This window comes from Echinops telfairi, unplaced genomic scaffold (assembly GCF_000313985.2).
Source record: "Echinops telfairi isolate 266 unplaced genomic scaffold, ASM31398v2 ScPeMD7_9;HRSCAF=40, whole genome shotgun sequence".
NCBI lineage: Eukaryota > Metazoa > Chordata > Mammalia > Afrosoricida > Tenrecidae > Echinops > Echinops telfairi.
The window spans coordinates 97,794,625-97,813,936 of NW_022103906.1; the positions used below are offsets into that span (position 1 = coordinate 97,794,625).

Sequence of the window (19,312 nt, forward strand, 5' to 3'; positions counted from 1 at the left end):
GCTGTCCGTGAAGCAATGCGAAACACGCTTCCCTCAGAAAATGGGACTCAAACAGTACAAACAACATAGTAAGTTAAAGTGGATCCCACACTGAGGGGAGTCAAAATATTTTATAAGAAGTAATTGTCACTACTAGCCACATTCTATCACAGCTGAGCATCCCTGTTTTCCACTCAATTAAATATGAACTCCCTAGTTTCTAACAATTAGCAAAAACCAGGATCATTCTTTAAAAAAAAAAAAAAAAACGTTTTTAGCTGAGTTTTTAAAAACGAAGATCAGTACAATAAAGTTTACTTTTCATAAAATTAAAGCAGACACTTACCATTCTAAATGGTCGTCCAGCAAGAAGAGAAGTTTCAGCACTACTACAATGATAGCTACCGCTTGCATGTCATATTTCACCGTTTTTGCCACTTTAGCTATAGGATCAAATGTCAGAAAATCCCTTTCTCCCATTCCAGTTATTTTTACCACTTGGCAGGTTAAAGTGTGTATTTCATCTATTGAAGAACAAAACACAAAAATGTGAATTAAATCGCTTTGTTAGTAATACCATACTAATGTCTGGAACTTTAAGAGAAACTGCCTTAAATGTCTATGTGTACACATCTAATTTTCAAAGTCCTCCCTTCCGTATAAACTCCATCACTCACAATCACTTCAAGCAAGATAAAAAATTAAGTGCCTTAACATGACGCTAAGCTAGAACTTGGGGACACATTTCAATTTTGTGAACAAGTAAAATTAGAAATGATTTCCATAAAGGAAAACTAATATTAGTAGAATCCTGGCAAAGTCTCCCCCTCTCCCCCCTATTTTGACTTCCTAGGACTTCTCTGATGTATGCACAGCCCCTCCTCGGTCTTTCTACTGTTTCACACGTCTCTTGTCTGTGTGTCTACAGCCACTGGGGTGGACGACATCCGTCTAGGGCCCAGCTTCTCGAGGAAATCAATGTGCACTTGGGACTGGCAGTGCGGCTGGCACACGGAGGCCCTTCATGTGTCCTAACTAGCTGTAGGGCTTTCCCAAGGAAATTAGAAGCTCGGCACGGACTGCATCCATTACTCACAGATGAATCATGTGAGACTTGGAACCAGAAAGTCTAGGCCTATATTTAGGCTTCCTAATCATTAGCTTTGTGACTAAGCATCAGAATCACTCAAACTCAGCTTCTACGTTTGTGAAATGGGTACGGAGAGAATAAACAGAGGCCAAAAGTAGTGCAAATGAATGAACACATCGATTACAGAACCTCTAGATTACTAACCACCTTTATTCGTTCAGAGATGTGCCTTATCTTATTCTAATTGATTTCACATATAAGTAACTATTACTATCAGCTTAATAAAAGTGTGTAGAATGGAGCTGGGTCTCCTCCATTTAACCAGTCACGAGACCTGCAGACAGTCAGTGGTGTGGTGGTGAAGAGAAGAGACGCTGAACCAGCTTGCTTCAGTCATCATCATTATATGATGGTCTCTTTAAAACCTCGTGTGAACTCTTTTTAAGTCCAAGATTTGGACAGAAACAGGATCTCTGCATATTTTGAAAGCATTATCAACAAAGTAAATTAAAATAATAAAATCTCAAAAACTATGGAATCCTAAATAAAAAATGACTTTTGAAGCCTCAGTAAGACACCTGCGGTAACTTCTTTAGTGGAGGATACATCTGAAGATGTTAAACTGTTTTGTTCCTGTTTTAAAAATATTTAAACATCACAGACTTAATATTTATAGGTGTATATTTGCTACTGTACATAATACATTACTTAAGCAACAGTCTTGTCATTCTGTGTTTATATTTTCTCTCAAGAATAAAATTCCTGAATTTCTCACATTTCTAGTTTAGCAAGAAACCCAGGCGTGAGTGACATCAGCAGATTCCACTTGAGTTACTTGTGTCTTGGCAGATCTTGACCGAGCTGAGTGCAGTGAGGCTCTCGGCACATCTTATGTTTCAATGCCGTAAGAACTCACTGCGGTCCTACCAAACTACTATTTCCAGTTTGTTTCAGGGATTGGAAATAGCACATGTTACCCAAACCCAAAACATCACCACAGTTTAGCTTATGGAATTTTTTCATGAGCACTTATTATGTAATAATGAAGCTTTATAAAAATAACAAAAACCTGACGTGGCTTTTTCTCTCGGTCTTTAATGACACCTACCGAGACCCTTCGTTACTCCACTTAGCACTCTATTCCCGGGGTAACCGATGGCGGCAGCAACAACAGCCACAGTGAACGGACTACAACAACCACTCTCAAGGGGCTTCGAAAGTCCACGGGAAAAGGAAGGAAAGAAAATGGAATTTTCCACGAACTTTTGGAAGTTCCCTTGTACTATGTGAAACATGATGGGATCCCATTTTACATCCACTAAAGCAGAACTTTTAAATCTGTCTCTGAACAGCGCTCTCTCTCAACAAGTATATGTGGTCTGGAGTCTTTTAAGAAGGGCATCTGACATTAGGCTCCAAGTCACTATGGTGACCTCTACCCTACCAGGAGGTTCTCAGAATCTGTGCTTTGGAAAGATTCTGCATCCCTCTCATTATAGGCCTAGAGCGATCTTCACCACACATTGCACACACACACCAGGGAGGTTGACTTCCATTATGTACTTCATACACAAGATGTTTGGATGCAGATAGCAGTCCTCAGTTATGTCTGGAAAACGAGGCAAATCCAAAAATGTGGCGACTTCAATAATTTTTTCATAGATATCCTCATAACTCGGCCAGGACTGGAATAAAGAGAAACAGTACAGGTAGGAAGATCGGTCATATGAATTATTGCTTTAAAAATATTTTTATGATTTTAAAACCATTTAAATACTTTCAAAAATATTTTTCAGCATTTATTGAATAAAATTCGTATATAGAGGAAAGTATGAAAGAGGAAAACCATTCAGAACCCTCACCAGCCCACCAGAAAGGCACACGCCTTCTCGACAAAACAGCAGGGAACCTGAGGGGCGGGACTGAACTGCCACCCAACTAGCAGCTACAATGTTGTCCACACTGTTCTGCTGGGAAAACCCTTCTTCTTCCAAATCCCGCTCTGATCTTTAAACACACAGATATCGAAGTCAGACTGTCATTGCATAGTGCTTACAGGCTTTGATGTGGCGAACAGCAGCAGGGTTTTAATCCGGTGGTTAAAAACCTACAGTCCAACTTCATATTAACAGTGCTTCCACCTAATGCTATATAGGAACCTCTTATTGAATTCAGGAAAATCTATTAAACATTTAATTATTAATAAATAAAATAAATCTATTCAGCACTATAAAGTTGTCTCTGTAGAGTTTCTGCATATGCTATTCACATTTTCAAAATTTGTAAACATTCCTGGTATCGTCACAACATATAGTTTTTCCTCCTTTACTCATTTATCACATAAAAGTATTAAGTTTCCAGCCTATTTTGCACAAGACACAACGGGCACTCAATTGTTGCTAAGTTGGCACCACTGTTCATCATCCCGTTGGGGTCCTCCTCTTGTTCGCCGCATCTCCACTTCACCAAGTGGACTAGTCCACCCTGACAGACATGCCCAAGGAACATGGGAAAACCCCGCCGCCCTCCCGTCTAAGGCGCATTCTGGCTGGACTTCTGAGGCAGATCTGGGTTTGTCTTCTGGCAGACCACAGTACTTGCAATATTCTTTGCCAGCACCATGATTCAAAGGCATCAAAATTCTCTATGGTCTTCCTTATTCATTGTCCAACTTTCACATGCAAATGAGGCCATTGAAAATACCACATTGGGTCAGGTGCATTTTAAGACCTCAAAGTGAAATCCTTGCTCTTCAACCACTAATACAGCAGGGCCCTGAGAAAGCTGGGCCAAACACCATTCTGGAAAACTGGCAGTATCTCCTAGAGGGACGCATCTGCACATTAAACAACAAGGCAAGTCCATTCCTACATACCCAACAGAAACAGGTGCACATCTAGCAAAAGGTACAGAGTAGGACGTTCATAATACAAGACTGTAAAAGTCCTCTTCCCATCAGTGGCCCCAAACATAATCCAAATCCAATTTGGCAATCAAGTTGATTCTGACTCATAGTGACACTATCTAGGGTTTCTGAGACCTTTAGAGGAGAAGACAGCCAGCCTCCTCTTGCTCCTGTGGATTGGCTAATGGGTTTGAACCATTGACCTTGCAGATAGCCCCACAGTGCTTGCCCCACAGTGCTTGCCCCACAGTGCTGCCAGGGCTCCTGAGAGAAACACATTGTGATATGTTCTCACAATAGAACACTACACATCAATGTGAATAAATCATCTATGCGCAACAAGACGGACTGAATTTCAAAATGTGATGTTAAAGAAGCGAAATGCTAAACAATGTGCTTCTCCTAGTACAGAGTGTAAAACTCAGACTCGGACACAAGGTCTACCGCGGTCTAGAAGACTGGCCAATGCATCCCCAGGGGCTGAGCCAGCGAGATGACAGCCATCTCCCACAGCACGCGGGGTCCAGCTGCGCCTGGACCAGGGCACTGGCCACATAACTGCGTTCTGGCTGTAAGACGCCTTCAAGCTCCCTGTGTTTTCCCTATGTTTACTTCTCTGTATGTCTATTTCACATCAGTGAAAAAGTTAGGAAGGAAAGAAGGTCAGGAAGCAGGGAGATACCAAGACAAGAGTTTCGTATGAGGCACTGCTTCGCCAGCCCACTGTGGGAGAAGGAATCTAAGTGGCCCGCTCCCTGCTGGGAAGACTCCTAGAGACCCGTGGGCCGATCCTGCCGACCATGCAGGAGGAGCTCCTCTGGCCCTTCTTAACCTCCAGTGATGGGAAGCGCTCAGTCACACCATGTCTTAAATGGGTCTGTAATGATCAGAAAGTTCTCCCTTACTCAAGGGGAAACAACCTGCTGATCAATTTGAATTTGTCAAAACGCTCACTCACTGCTACAGAGTTGATCCTGACTCCCAGTCACGCTAGGACAGAGGAGAACTGCCTCCTTTGGGTGTCAGAGCCTGTAACTCTTCACAGAAAACAACTGCACTGTTAATTCCAGGGTTCATAATGCTTTAGTTTACTTTGCATGACCTTACAATCTTCTTTGTCTTATTTTTATTTTTGATACAATCATTTCAATCTCTAAAACTCAAACTCTTGAGTTTTAATAGGAAAATAAGGTCTTCTGTTTACTCTTTATATCCATGTATGATAGGAACACATTTCTTTTAATCCAGAATAAAAGCAATATGGCCTTTTAAGGTTTTTTTAATGTTAAGTAGAACAATCTTACTTGTGCACTACTATACTGTGAATTCTATCCTACTCGGTGAACCTAAGTGAGAGAAAAAAGACAGTAAGTTCCCAGAGACCTTTGGAAGGGAGCTGTTTTCTTTTTCTATTTAGAGTTAATTCATTTAGACCTCTGCTTCATTCTGCATGAAAATCTGAAGTATCTTTTCAAGCTAAGACAATTTTAATATTACAAAAAAGATTCATGGCCGCTTTGATCCCTTCATACAATGCAGGTAGGAGATGCAATTAAAGACTTTCATCTGCAAGCGAAACAAAGCACTGGAGCAATGAGCATTCCCTTTGGGAAAACCATCACCATGAAAAATAACTGGGTGCTGAAGTCACAACAGGTCACATTAAAGCCTTCACTGACAAGGAATCTGGCAGGTTAACAAGATTCCATGCATTGTCAGCATCTCCACTGCCGGACTTGGCAGACAAGCATCTAGTGACAGACGCTGTCATGCTTTCCCAGGTGAGCCGAGGGTACAATCCTGACCAAGGGCTGAAAAAGTTGGTGGAAATGGAATTTTCCCACGACCTTTCTGGAGCCACCCCCCTGCCATATTAATAATCCAATCCACATTACAGTTTAGAGTAGAACCTAGATTTCCTTATTTTCAGTTCAGTATTATAGATTTCACTTTTGCAGCATCACGTATTTTGAAGCAGAGCAAATGTTTCTTTTCAGAATAACGCTGACAAAAAACCTTCACGGTGGGTCAACAGGCTTTCATTGTCAGTATTAATTTTTCACCAGTCTCCTATCACTGTCCAACATTAGGTGGTATTACTGCTGCACATAGTTTTCATTCTAGTTTAAAGCCAAGCATAAATGATGAATACATTTTAGTAACCTTTTAGTCGGATTATAAAACGTTAAGCATGGTCGTTAAAGAAACTTTATTATACTGTAGTGGAAATTTAAAAAATCACTCACAATTTGCAGAATACCACTGTTAGTATCTTGCCGAACTTTTTGCTTAGCCCATCTCTTGGGCACATTCATAATAATAAGACTCATAAAATGGTTGGGTTGATTTCCAGTAGTCCATCTGACACCTCTGCTTGGATGTTGTTCTAGGGCATCAAACCCATAGATCCCCAAGCCAAGTCTGCACTTCCACCTCCCAGTCACACCCTCAGTTTCTAGTCCAGTCACAGGCCCAGATTCAGGAATCGTCTTGCCACCTACCCTGTCTTCGACCCCAGCACCACCTGACACGGTATTCCAACTGTACCTAACAGCACTTGACTGGACAAATTGTACCTAAGCATCTGTTTCATTATTTATTAATCCATTAAAATCATTATGAGAATATGGTAATTGATTTTAATACAATTATTATGAGAAAGAATCAATTATTAATCAAAATCATTATGAGAACAAAGATCGCAGATCCCACTAAACAGCTGGAATGGAGGCCAGTGAGGCGGGCCAATCTTGGTGGCTCAATATAGTCTCTAACCTTTGGCAGAAAGCTGGGAGCACTGCAGCAATGGGTTAGAGATTCAGGGAACATCTTATCTCCTCCTGGTCTCTGCCTCACTGTCCTTACCCTCGGTAGGCAATGGGCCTCAACTTTGAAAGGAGTCCCACACAGAGGACTACCACACGGACATTGCAGTGAACGCTCAACCACTACGCTAGGCTCGCCTGGAATTTTATAAAAGGGAAGGATCTCACAGAAGCTGCTAGGTATTTGTAGCATATTTTCATTAGGTATATAGAATCTGACATATTCAAAAGAATGAGGCCTACCTGAATCCTGCTCAATATTTTGCACATCCAATAGGATATTTCATTTCATACTGGACCCCTGATTACCTGTTAATTAGTCTAGCTCAACCTCAAGTCCTTTGTGGGATGAAGGGAAACAGCCAAAGAGTAATAACAAGACAGAGAGAAGGAGAGCACTCTACTAGCGCGTCGTCGGTTCTGACTCAGAGTGACCTGGTAGGGCAAGGCAGGGCAGAATTGCCCCTTTGGGTTTCTAAGGCTGTATGTAAATAAATCTTTACAGTAACACATTGCTTCCTCTTTCTCTCTCCGAGTGGCTAGTGAGTTTGAACGACTGACCTTGCAGTTAGCAGCCCAACACATAACCCACTATGCCACCAGCTCTAGGTACCATCTATATCAGAACTACTTGCAAGATGCTGACTAAAAATACATAACCACAGATTCCATACAAAAGTAATGGAAGCAACCTCTGAGAATGGCTCTAAGAATCTAGCTACTAAATCTCTGAGAACCTCTAGATATTAATTAAATTGCTAAGGCGTAGCCTCATTGTTCTTGTAGTCCAAAGAACACCTTGATGTGGTTTTCATCCATGACCCCGAAGGGAGAGGTACACACGGATCATGCCAGTGGTGGCTATGGTGTTGCAGCAGCAGGGAGAGAAAAAGCACACGGCCAAACCCCAGCGGTTAGTTGCTCTCCTTGCGGCCCCACAATCATTCTGGGAGGCAGAAGTGGGAGAGGGGAAACTGAGGACACCTGTTATCATGGCACTGCCCTGAATTTCCCTCAGGGAGATCTGAAACCTGTCAAATTATTCTGCGAACAAAGATTGCACAAACAATCCCCAGGGCAACAGGCGCCTCCAGAGTTAAGCTGGTGAACAAATCTGGAGCAAAGTCTGAAGACTTGAGAGCATATTAAAACTTGATCTAATAGGAAATTCACTTAATGGTGCTCAAGAGGTGTCTTAACAACTCGCTTTTCTTCCTTCAACCAGAAGACCCGGCTTCACAAAGGGTGTGAGACTGCTCCCAGGCAGAGTGAATCATCATGGCAACGTGACCTTCAGTGGGTTTGGCTGAACCAGCATTACATCTTTTCTTTTTATTCAGTCAGAGAGAAGATCAGAATGTTGCCAATCAACATTCAAAGTCCTGGAGATGCACTTTGAAATGAAATTTCTAGTCTCCTCTTTATCCCTCCTAGTGAGGATGATGAAATAACTAATTCTTACGAGGATTTAGAAACATTGCCAAGGGTTGTTGTAGAATAACATATTTATTGCATCTTACCTGTTTAGCACTGGTCTGTGGGTTTAAAATATTTAAAAACAAGGAAAATCATGGGCTAAAAAGACAGAAGCAGCCCTACTGTCTGTAAGGCACTGGCTGGCAGGTTAAGCTGAGCTACAGTAGAGGTAAGAATGTCTGGGCCCAACACTCTGGTCCCACCAGTGATTCATTTAGGACTTTGTGCAGAGATGTTGTCCATAAAAGAGATTCCATTTTCTGTTTATTCTATCAGATAAAAGGAAAGAATGTTGCTAGAAGTAATGGTGCTTCACATCACCACCATGCACTGGAAACAGGAGTTTGAAAAAACAAAAACAGGCAGTAGAGGCCGAGGCAGAAAAAGCAGCAGGAGGTAATCTTCATGCATAAATATCAATATACACACAAAGATGGAAAACGAAGAGGCTCTCTCTGGGTGGGGCCAGGAATCACAACTCAGAGAAAGAGATGATCAAGAAATACTAAAATACAATCTGCCACCCATCTTCTCTCTTGAGCCTTGCTCTTAAGTCAGGCAAGAAGCCTTACAGCCTCATGACCTGCTTGGAAAAAGAACACAAACCACACACCAATTCTCTTTGCAGTCTGTCTTCTACTCTCAGTGTCTCACGGGAGCTCTACCAGACTTGCTATTACTGGGACTGAGGGTCCACTTATATGCCTACAGAACCTGATGGAAAGAAATAGAATGCTCACCCAGGATAAAGGCTTGGATGAGATTAAAAAAAAAAAAAAAGTTTGTTTTAAAGATGTACCCACCTTTCTGGAATAACGAAAACAAAACAAAATCAAACAGAGAAGAAAAACAGTTCCCAGCAGCGCCTGCGCATGCGCACGCGCACACACACATACAGAAAAAACTCCCCTGGCATTATCTTCATCACCATCTCCTAAAACAATTGCACCTTTTGTCATTTCTGGTGGAGGCAGAGCTGCTAAGGAAGCCAAGACTTAGTGGAGAAGCTAAGACATGGAAGGAGGGAGGAAAATGCCTCCTTTGTTCGTGAAAATTCATTTCCACGGAAGAGTTTCAACACACACAGAACAGTGAATGCACTTTTGTGAGCACAGGCAGCACACACACAGAAGAGAAGATGCCTGTTAATTCTAGTCAGTCACTTGAAGACCTCAAACCTTAGACCTCTCCTCCCCTGTCTTGCTGACAAAGGTGGCGGAGGGGAAGGGAATCACTGTGAGCTGTTACTACACTTGACTGAGGATGTGTCTAAAAAGTGCAGTAACGTGACACAGGACTTTCAGAGTGATACTCATTTAATTACAGTCTCAAGAAATCCCAAATTCAGTAAATTTTTTAAAAGACCACACAGCTGCAACAAGTTGCTCTAGCATGCATTAAAAGCTGAGTGCTTGGGAAAGCATTTTACTGAATTTCACAAATATTCCAGCAAGTTTATTTTCCTTCATGAAGCAATGCTTGAAGACAGGTAAGGACATGCTAGAGTTTCTGTTACACAACAGCAGGCTCCTGTGATAAACCTGATTACAATACCCTGTCAGAGGTGAACTTCCTGCTTACTATTTAAAAAAAGAGAGAGACACGGTGCCTCACCCTTACTTCTTCTTGTTTTGACGCAAAGGTTCAGCTGAGAAAAAGGTAATGCTACATGCACCTGTTGATCTAAACTTATAACAAGACTTTCTATTATAAAGGAAAATTAGGGAATAAAACAATCAGAAGTAGCAAAAAAAAACCCTGTAATATATTTCACAGGACAGTCGACCTCGAATTTTTTCGTATGCTAGAATTATCTTAATGGTTGTAAATTTATTCTGTTGTCGTTTATTTGGTTTTTAAATGTTCAAAGACTAATCTTTTACAAGTTTGGGGTAAAGGCATTACTTTACGTAATGCTTGGTTCTGGGGACGACACCTTTAAGTCAATGTGCACGGAATTTATGATTTATCCAGAATTATGAACCAATGCCCAGTGAGGGCTTGTCCACTGGGCAGGAGAGAGGAAGTTGTGGGGCCCCACAAACAAGCGGGGAGAAGGCTAGGGGAGCCCTCCCTCTTATGACTGAACTGTTCTCTACGTACCCTGCTGCTTGTTGAAGAGCTATGTTCAAATCTCATATATCTGTTCTAAAGATTAAAAACTGGTATCCAGAAGAGTAAATAATCCCAAGATAAATTTAGTTCTATTTGACTTTGGAAGTTTGCATGATCATTTTTGCAGCGGATTTACCTGTCTTTAAGTACTTTTGTCTAAGGTCGTGTGCAAGGGACAAGTAAGGTGAGAGGAGCATGCTGGGTACCGGTAAGAATCTGGCCCAGGCTCAAACAACATCGCAGAGAGCCCACAGATAACACTAACAGCTAATACTCACAAAATCAGTGGGTACTAACGGCTACATTGAGCAAACGTGAGGTATGATTCTAGTACAAGAAATAGCACAATGCACACTTGGACCTGAATAATACACCACTGGTTTCTTTAGATCGATGGACAGCGCAGACTATCTGATTTAGCTCACGAGTGAGACGGATGACACACGCCATGACTCTTATTTTTAATATCTGTGCTTACAAGCAGACGTCAGAGACCTCAAACATTCACCACTACACTATTAACGAAATGCTTAAAAATATTTTTTAACCAAACATCATTACCGAATGGCCTTATGATATATTTATGTGATAAATGTATCTGGAAGTTACCTACTTGGGGAGAAGAGGAACCTCCCCAGCAGATGAACGAAAAATATCCTGAGACTAATGAGTTTAAACCAATTCTGTTCTTTAGCTGTTTCAAACCATTTAATCAAAAAACATTGAGTCCTTACCATTTTGCCACACTACATTAAGTCTTATGGATAATGAAACAAGACATGTTGCTTATGGTTTATATTCTCCAGAGTTTAAACTTTGACCTGGAGATACAAGACAGGAACAGACTGCCTTCTACTCCTCTGTTTTGAAATTCTATTCAGACAACATCCTCTGTCTTTAAACATTTGAAACATTCAAAAGAATATACACTCCACATCTGCAAGCTGTGAGGCCTGATAGTAAACACGCAGAATCCACTGCCCCACGTACATGGAACATTGTCAGAACCACTGCTTCCACCTGTGGGTCCCTCCCTGCTGCATCCCTCGGCCGCCCCACCAGAGGTGTCAGCTCCCTGAATTTTGCTTATCACAAACTTGCCTTTTCAAGAATCGTTTCATCATACACAATACATAAATGCTTTCAGTTTGGCTTCTCTGAGCTTCATAAAAATGGTATCATACTGAGTTAGTTAATTGTGCCAACCTGGCCGATAAACACATGTGGGGCTAATTGAAAGGCGGAGGGATAAATGGGTGGTGAGCCTTGTCTTTCTAGTTCTCGGGTCTCTTGCTTTGTGATGGTTGCACCAGGGTGTAGCTGCCTTGGCAGTTCCCTGCTTCAGCTTGCAAGATTGACTTCCTCTAAGACATCCCCCCCAAGGAGAAGCCACATGGACCTACCCCAATGCAGCCCTGGGTGCTGGAGCAGCCGTGTGGAGACCCCTGCTAGTGCTGAGATGCTTAGTCGATCACTGACTCAGCTTTCCTCCTGCAGTCGGCATCATTGCCTCTGTTTTGTGAGGTGGAGGACTTTGTGGACTGGTGTTGGGTAAATGGGTTAATGTTGGACTTGTGGGCTTGGGCAGCATTGGGTTGGGATGTTTTCCGTGATGCACACTTTCTTTACATAAAACTCTCTTATACATGAGTTGCTGTGAATTTGTTTCTCCAAAGTACCTAGACTAATACACATACTATAGACTTCTGATTCTTACAACATTTAACAGACTGTTCTTAGATTCATTCATGTTATGAATAGGCATAGTTTATTTGTGTTTGGGGTTATTTAACGTACCGCAGCATAAACATATTACATTTTAACCTTGTTCCTGATGATAGACATTTGGATGGTTCCTAATGTTGTTTATTTTTATTTTAATTATCTACCTGCTTTCTTTAGTCATTTAAAAACGTTTTTATTAAAAGATCTTTTTATTGGGGACCCTTATAATTTTTGTTACAATCCATACATTGATTGCATCAGGCATGTTTGTACATATGTTGCCTTCATTCATTTCTAGACATTTACTTTCTATTGAGCCCTTGGTATCAGGTCCTCATCCCCACCCTTCATACCCCCTTGGTAGATTATAAATTATTATTTTCGTACTTACACCAACTGCTGTCTCCCTTCCCCCGTGTTTTCTGTTGTTCCTCTCCCTGGAGAGGGGTGTATGGTTATGTGTTGATCATTGTGATCGGTTCCCCCTTCCTCTCCTGGTCTTTATCCCTACCCTTCTGGTATCGCTATTCCCACTCCTGTTCCTGGATTCCGTGTGTCGTGAGCCCCCATCTCTTTTCTATGCCTGTGTACTTGTTCCAGTCTAGTCTGAACTGAGAAGCAGCACTGGGGTCATGACAGTGAGGGGTGAGGAAGCCTCAAGGAACCAGAGGAATATTTGTTTCATCAATGCTTTACTGCACCCTGGTTGACTCATCCTTCCCATGTGTCCTCTCTGTGCGGGGATTGTTCCATTGTCTACAGATGGGCTTTGGGTCTCTGCCCACCCACCCCCACCCCACCCCGTTCTCGACAATATGTTTTTGTTTGTTTGTTATATGTATTCGGATGCCTATTACCTGGTCCCGAGGACTCCTCGTGATCGCACAGATGGCGTGCTTCTTCCATGTGGGCTTGTTGCTTTTCTGCTGAATGGCCGCTTGTTTAACTTCAAGCCTTTAAGACCCCAGATGCTATATCTTTTAATAGTTAGGCACCATCTGCATTCTTTACCACATTTGCTTATGCATCCATTTTGTTGTCAGTGATTGTCAGGAGGATGAGCATCTCAGAATGCCAATTAGTTAGAACAAGTGTTCTTGTATTGAGGGAGGGTATGAGCAGAGGCCCGAAGTCCACCCACTACTACAGTGTATGCCATATATGTACATAGGCCAATACCTCTATTTTTGTGGATTAATATATTTACATATGTGCACATCTATGCTTATACCTCTATCCACTGCTTTGCTTCCTAGGTCCTTCCTGCTTCCTTTTACCTTCCTCCTACCCCACCGTCACGTTCCCCCTATTTCCACCTCCTAGAACTTCCTCTTAGTTTGCTATTGCTCCAACATCCCCGGGATCTCTATCTCCTCCTTATTGACTCTGATTCCCTAGTTGTTCCCTTGTCTATGGCACTGCTGCTCCCTGCACCTTTCCCCACTGCCCTTCCCCCAAGTCCCCCAGGGACTGTTGGTCTCGCTGGGTCCTCCTTGGGCTTGCTCCCCCTGCCTATCTCACATGAAGTAGGCAAACCAACTACGATATGGACCAAACAAAAAGAAAACAAAAGAGTTAAAGGAGAGAAAAAAGAAAGAGATTTTTTTTTAAAGGAAAAATATATATACATAATTCCAGGTCTGTTCGCTGACCTTCATGAGTATCTCCCCACTGGTTATAGGGGATCTCCCCACTCCCAGTCTGAAGTCCATTTTGGGGGCTTTTCAGGGGCTTTGTAGCTTTGTCTTACTTCAGTTGTTGATCTGTTATGTTCCCTTCTTGGTTCAGCCTGCTGTGGGGGTTCAGACCGCACTACCTCCCTTTTATCACAAAATATAATCCTAGTGAAGTTGTGGCCTATCTATACTATGCATCAATTAGTTGATAACTGAATTGAGGTTTTACAACACACACACACACACACACACACACACACACACACACACACACACCCTTTGTCCTTAGAAAACACACAAAAAACTATTTAGGAGTAATGGGGTCATGATGGAAGTAATATACCCTCAAAGGATTTGGAAATCACATTCTAGATAGGCTTATACACAGATACGCAGAACTGATAATGTAGATGGGATAAAACGCTAAAAACAGTTCAATGTAAGAAAAGAGTATATATGAGGATTCCTTGTATTACTATTTTTTTTTTTTGTAAATTTAAGAGCAGTCCAGATAGTGAATGATGGGGGGGAGTGCGGAGTGGAGACCCAAAGCCCATCAGTAGGCCACTGGAGATCCCCTTGCAGAGGGGTCTCTGGGAGGAGATGAGCCAGTCAGGGGGCGATGTAACAATGATGAAAAATACAACTTTCCTCTAGTTCTTAAATGTTTCCTCCCCGCTCCCACTACCATGACTCGAATTCGACCTGGCAAGTCTGGCTAGACCAGAGAATGTACACTGGTACAGATAGGAAGAGAAAATCCAGGGAATCCAGGGTGGATGAGCCCTACAGGACCAGTGGTGTGAGTGGCGAAACAGGGATGGTAGAGGGAGAGTGGGTAGGAAAGAGGGAACCGATTACAAGGAACTATATGTGACCTCCTCCCTGGGGGACAGACAACATAAAAGTGGGTGAAGGGAGACGTCAGGGCAAGATATGACAAAATAACAATTTATAAACTATCAAGGGCTCATGAGGGAGGGGGAGCGGGGAGGGAGGGGAAAAATGAGGACCTAATGCCGGGGGTTTAAGTAGAGAGAAAATGTTTTGAGAATGATGTACAAATGCGCTTTACACAATTGATGTGTGTATGGATTGTGATAAGAGTTGTATGAGCCCCTAATAAAATGATTTAAAAAAAAATAAGAGCAGTCCGGAATAGTTTTCTTAAGCACCCCACGTTATAGTAAGTTAAGAAAGCAAAGCACTATCGATGGTTACTGTTACGAAAACAGAGGCTTACATTCTATCCTCATTTTTTTCTGTCAAAATCTGTTTAAGAAATCCCTCTCCATTTTACCCCTGCTCCGGCATTCAGCACTAACTTAAAAAGTCAAGACAAGGGGTCTTTATGAGTGCATGTATTTTGAATATGTGAAATCCTACGATGCTCCGTTACACAGTGCGGCGAGGTAAACGAGCGGAGCGATGATTACAATGGTTGCTGTGAGGTGCCTTTCAGCTCATTTACAACCACTGAGACCTTCTGAGAACACAATGAGCTACCGCCCTCTCACCATCGTTCCCGGCCCGAGCCCATGGCGACAGCCCTGGTGTCAGTCCATCTCCTCGAGCCCTTCCTCTTCCTCAGCAACCCTGGGGTCCTTCTCCAGGCTGTTTTCTCCTGAGAACATGTCCAACGCATGTAAGACGAGTCTCACCATTCTTGCCACTACTTCTGCCCAGACAGATCAGTTTGCCTTGTTAGTTCTGCGTGGTACTTCCGATATTCTTGTCCAGCACCACAATTCAAAGGCATTGATTCCTCTTTGGTCAGGCACACCTTAGTCCTCAAAGCAGTATCTCTGCTCGTCAACACTCTGTTGAGGTCTTGGGCAGCAGATTTACCTAATGCAGCACCTTCCCTAATCTCTTGACTGCTGCTTCCATGAACATTGATTGTGGATCCAAGTAAGAAAAAAATTCTTGACAACTTCAAGCCTTTCTCCATTTATCTAGATGTTACCCTGTTGGTCCAACTGTGACAATTTTGGCCTTCTTTATGTTGAGTTGTGACCCATACTGAAGGCTACAATCCTTGATCTTCATCAGCAAGTGCTTCAAGTTCTCCTCACTTTCAACAAACAAGGTTGTGTCACCTGCATATCACATGTTTCTAATAAGCCTTGCTCCATTCCTGATCCAGCATTCTTCTTCATATAATCCAGCTTCTCTGATTATTTGCTCAGTATAAGTTCGGTGAGAGAATACAACCCTGACATACACCTTTCCTGATGGTAAACCATACAGTATTCCCTTGTTCTGTTTACAAAACTGCCTCTTGATCCATGTACATGTTCCACAGGAGCACAATGACGTATTCTGGAATTCCCATTCCTTTCAAGGTTATCCATAGTTCATTATTATCCACACAGTTGAATGCCTTGGCATAGTCAATAAAATGCATGTAAACATCTTTCTGGTATTCTCTGCTTTGCCAAGATCCATCTGACAGCAGCACTGACGTCCCTTGTTCCATGAGCTCGTCTGAATCCAGCCTGTACTTCTGGCAGCTCCCTGTCAATGCACTGCTGCAACGTTGTTGGAGGATCTTCAGCAAACTTGTCCTTACAAATGATACGATTGGTACTGTTCTAGTGTTTGGGCATTCTGTTGGGCCACCTTTCTTTGGAATGGGTACAGATATGGAACTCTTGGAGTCAGCTGGTCAAGATGCTGTCTTCCAAATGTTCTGGCATAGATGAGAGAGGCCTTCCAGTGCTTCATCAGACAGTTGAAGCCTTTTAATTGGTATACCATCAATTCCTGGAGTCCTGTTTTTTGGCTAACGCATTCAGTACTGCTTGAACTTCTTCCTTTAGCACCATTGGTGGAATGGTAACAGTTCTTTTTGGGTACTGTGACTCTTGTGTATTCTTCTCATCTTCTTTTTATGCTTCCTGCATCACCCACTATCTTGGCCATAGAATCTTTCAATATTTTAACTCAAGGTTTTAATTTTTTTCTTGAGCTCTTTCAATTTAAGGTGCGGAGTGTGTCCTTCCTTTTTGGTCTTCTAATTCTAGATCCCTGCACATTACAATATTTAGCTGTGTCTTCTCAAGCTGCCCTTTGAAATTTCCTGTTCAGCTCTTTGACTTCATTTCTTCCATTTGCTTTAGCTACTCTATGATTAGGCGCAAGTTCAAGTCTCTTCTGATATCACTTTGATCTTTTCTTTCTTTCCCATCTTTTTAATGGCCTTTTTTGCTTTCTTCATAAATAATGATCTTGAAGTCCTCCCACAGTTCATTCGGTCACCCGTCATTAGTCTTGAATGCATCAAATCTTCAGATGTTCTGGAAATTCAGGTGGGTTAGGCTCAAGGTCCTATTTTGGCTCTTGTGTACTTGTTTTAATTTTCTTCAGATTTGTTTTGTACTTACATATGAGCAATTGATAGTCTGTTTCACAGTCAGCCCTTGGCCTGGTTTCAGCAGCTGATAATGTGCTTCTCCATTGTCTCTTCCCACAGATGTAGTCAATCTGATGTCTGTGGATTCTATCTAGATAAGTCCATATGTACTGTCGCTGTTTGTGTTGTTGGAAAAATCATATGCTACAAGCTGGTCTTGCAAACTTCTGTCATACTATCTCCAGCTTTGTTTCTACTACTAAGTCCATATTTTTCAACAAGTGTTCATTCCTCTTTGTTTACGTTTGCATTCCAATCACCAGTAGTTATCAGTGTATCTTCATTATGTGTTTGATGAATTTGACTGAAGTGGTTAGTAGACTTCTTCAATTTCTTCATCACTAGCTTTTGTCATTGGTGTAGAAAGTTGCGCAATAGTGTATTGATTGGGTTTCCTTGAAGACAGATAGAGATAATCCAGTCAAAGGCAGCACTGTCCTTCATGAGGGATTTTGCCATGTCCTTTCTGACAATGAATGCCACGCCGTTCCTCTTGGTTGTGTCCTTCCAGGCCCCGTCAATCACAGGATCTTCTGATTCAAAATGGCCAGTCCCAGCCCACTGCAGCTCATGTATGCCTAGGATACCGATCTTAACATGTTCCATGCCATTTTTGTCTACTTCCAATTTCCCTAAATTCATACTTTGTATATTCCAGTTCCCAACCATTAGCAGGTTCTCGCAGCTGTTTCTCATTGAGTCATATCCCATCCGTAAATGAAGTTCCTGAAGGGTCCACTCCCACAGGCGGTCATGGATGCATGCCACTACTGATGACTCCGCTCCGAGGAAGGAGCTCCTTCTCAGTCGCACTAGAGTGCTCTTGGACCTGAGCGGCCCATCCCCTGGTACTAGCTCCAGCAGAGCTCTGTTTCCATTCATTAGGCCTTCAGCATCTGATCCTGCTCAAGGCTGTGCGTCTGGTTTTCAGGGGCCCCTTCCTCCGAAGAGAGGAGCCGATTCCTTCCTCGTTGTCTGTTCTCAGTCTGGAAGCTCCACTGAGACCTGTTCACTCTGTACGACCCTGCTGCCAACATCACAAGAACACACCAACCAATACAGTACGACAAACTTACAGACAAGCGGTAGATGATCAGAATACTGACTATATTTCTGGGTGAAAAAACTAAACCAAGCCCACTGTTGCAGATTCAATTCCATCTCATAGTGACCCTAAACGACAGAGCACAACTGTGCCCTAGGGTTTCGGAGGCTGTAAATATTTATGGAAAGAGACTGACTTGTTTTCTCCCTTGGAGTAGCTGGTGGGTTTGAACCACCGAGCTTTGGATTAGCAGCCTAATGCTTAACCCAGTGAGCCATCAAGGCTCCTTTTTGAGACTACAATTAAAAAAAAGTCCCAGACTAAATGAGCCATGAGATACACTTAGGCGTTCAATACAGAACTGCATAGGAAACGCCTTACACGTACCTGAAAGCGAACTCTACTTCTAAATGTGCAAAACCTAGTATTTGGAATAATTCTGTTTCTGCCCATGAAGGATTAACTGTGATGGGAATTTCTTTCCCACCATAAGCTATCAGAGAATTGGAAAAAATATTTGAAGCAACAGTGCAGGAAATGTAGTGAAACAGCCTAGTGGTCTTGCTGAGCTCCGAATACAGAAATCAGAGAAAAATCCTGAAGTCGGGGGAATGGGGGCGGGAGGATTCACTGGAAAGCAGTAGACCAAACAATTTCCAGAGCTTGGATAAGGCTCGTCAGAGTAGAAAGACAAGGGGCAATGGATATGGTCTTCAGAAAGGACACGTCTTATTATATAGCTAAATTAGTCCCAGAACAAAAGTTCTAGACCAGTCATGACCAAGTTTAAAAACAAGTATCAAAGGGATCAAACAGATCTCCGAATTGCCTAAGCATCAAAACAAAAATACAGGGTCCATAATGTAAACGGTACAATGTCTGCACCGACTGAAAAAGGATCAGGTATGCGAAGACGCAGGGAAATGTGACACAGACCAGTAGAAAAATCAATCATAAAGGTTTCCTCCCCGTTCCCACTACCATGACTCGAATTCTATCTTGCAAGACTGGCTAGACCAGAGGAGGTACACTGGTACAGATAGGAACTGAAAATACAGGGA

At 42.4% G+C, this 19,312-nt stretch overlaps 1 protein-coding gene across 1 annotated transcript in view; it reads right to left on the reverse strand.

Moving 5' to 3' along the window:
* Positions 1-19,312, reverse strand: part of TAF1B (TATA-box binding protein associated factor, RNA polymerase I subunit B) — a 74,550-nt gene that overhangs the window by 13,549 nt on the left and 41,689 nt on the right. Inside the window, exons 9-10 of the mRNA XM_004696378.2 lie at positions 2,607-2,754; positions 326-503 (exon numbers count right to left, since the gene is read on the reverse strand). Coding sequence (XP_004696435.2) covers positions 326-503; positions 2,607-2,754 — 326 coding nt within the window. The remainder of the gene's footprint in view (positions 1-325; positions 504-2,606; positions 2,755-19,312) is intronic.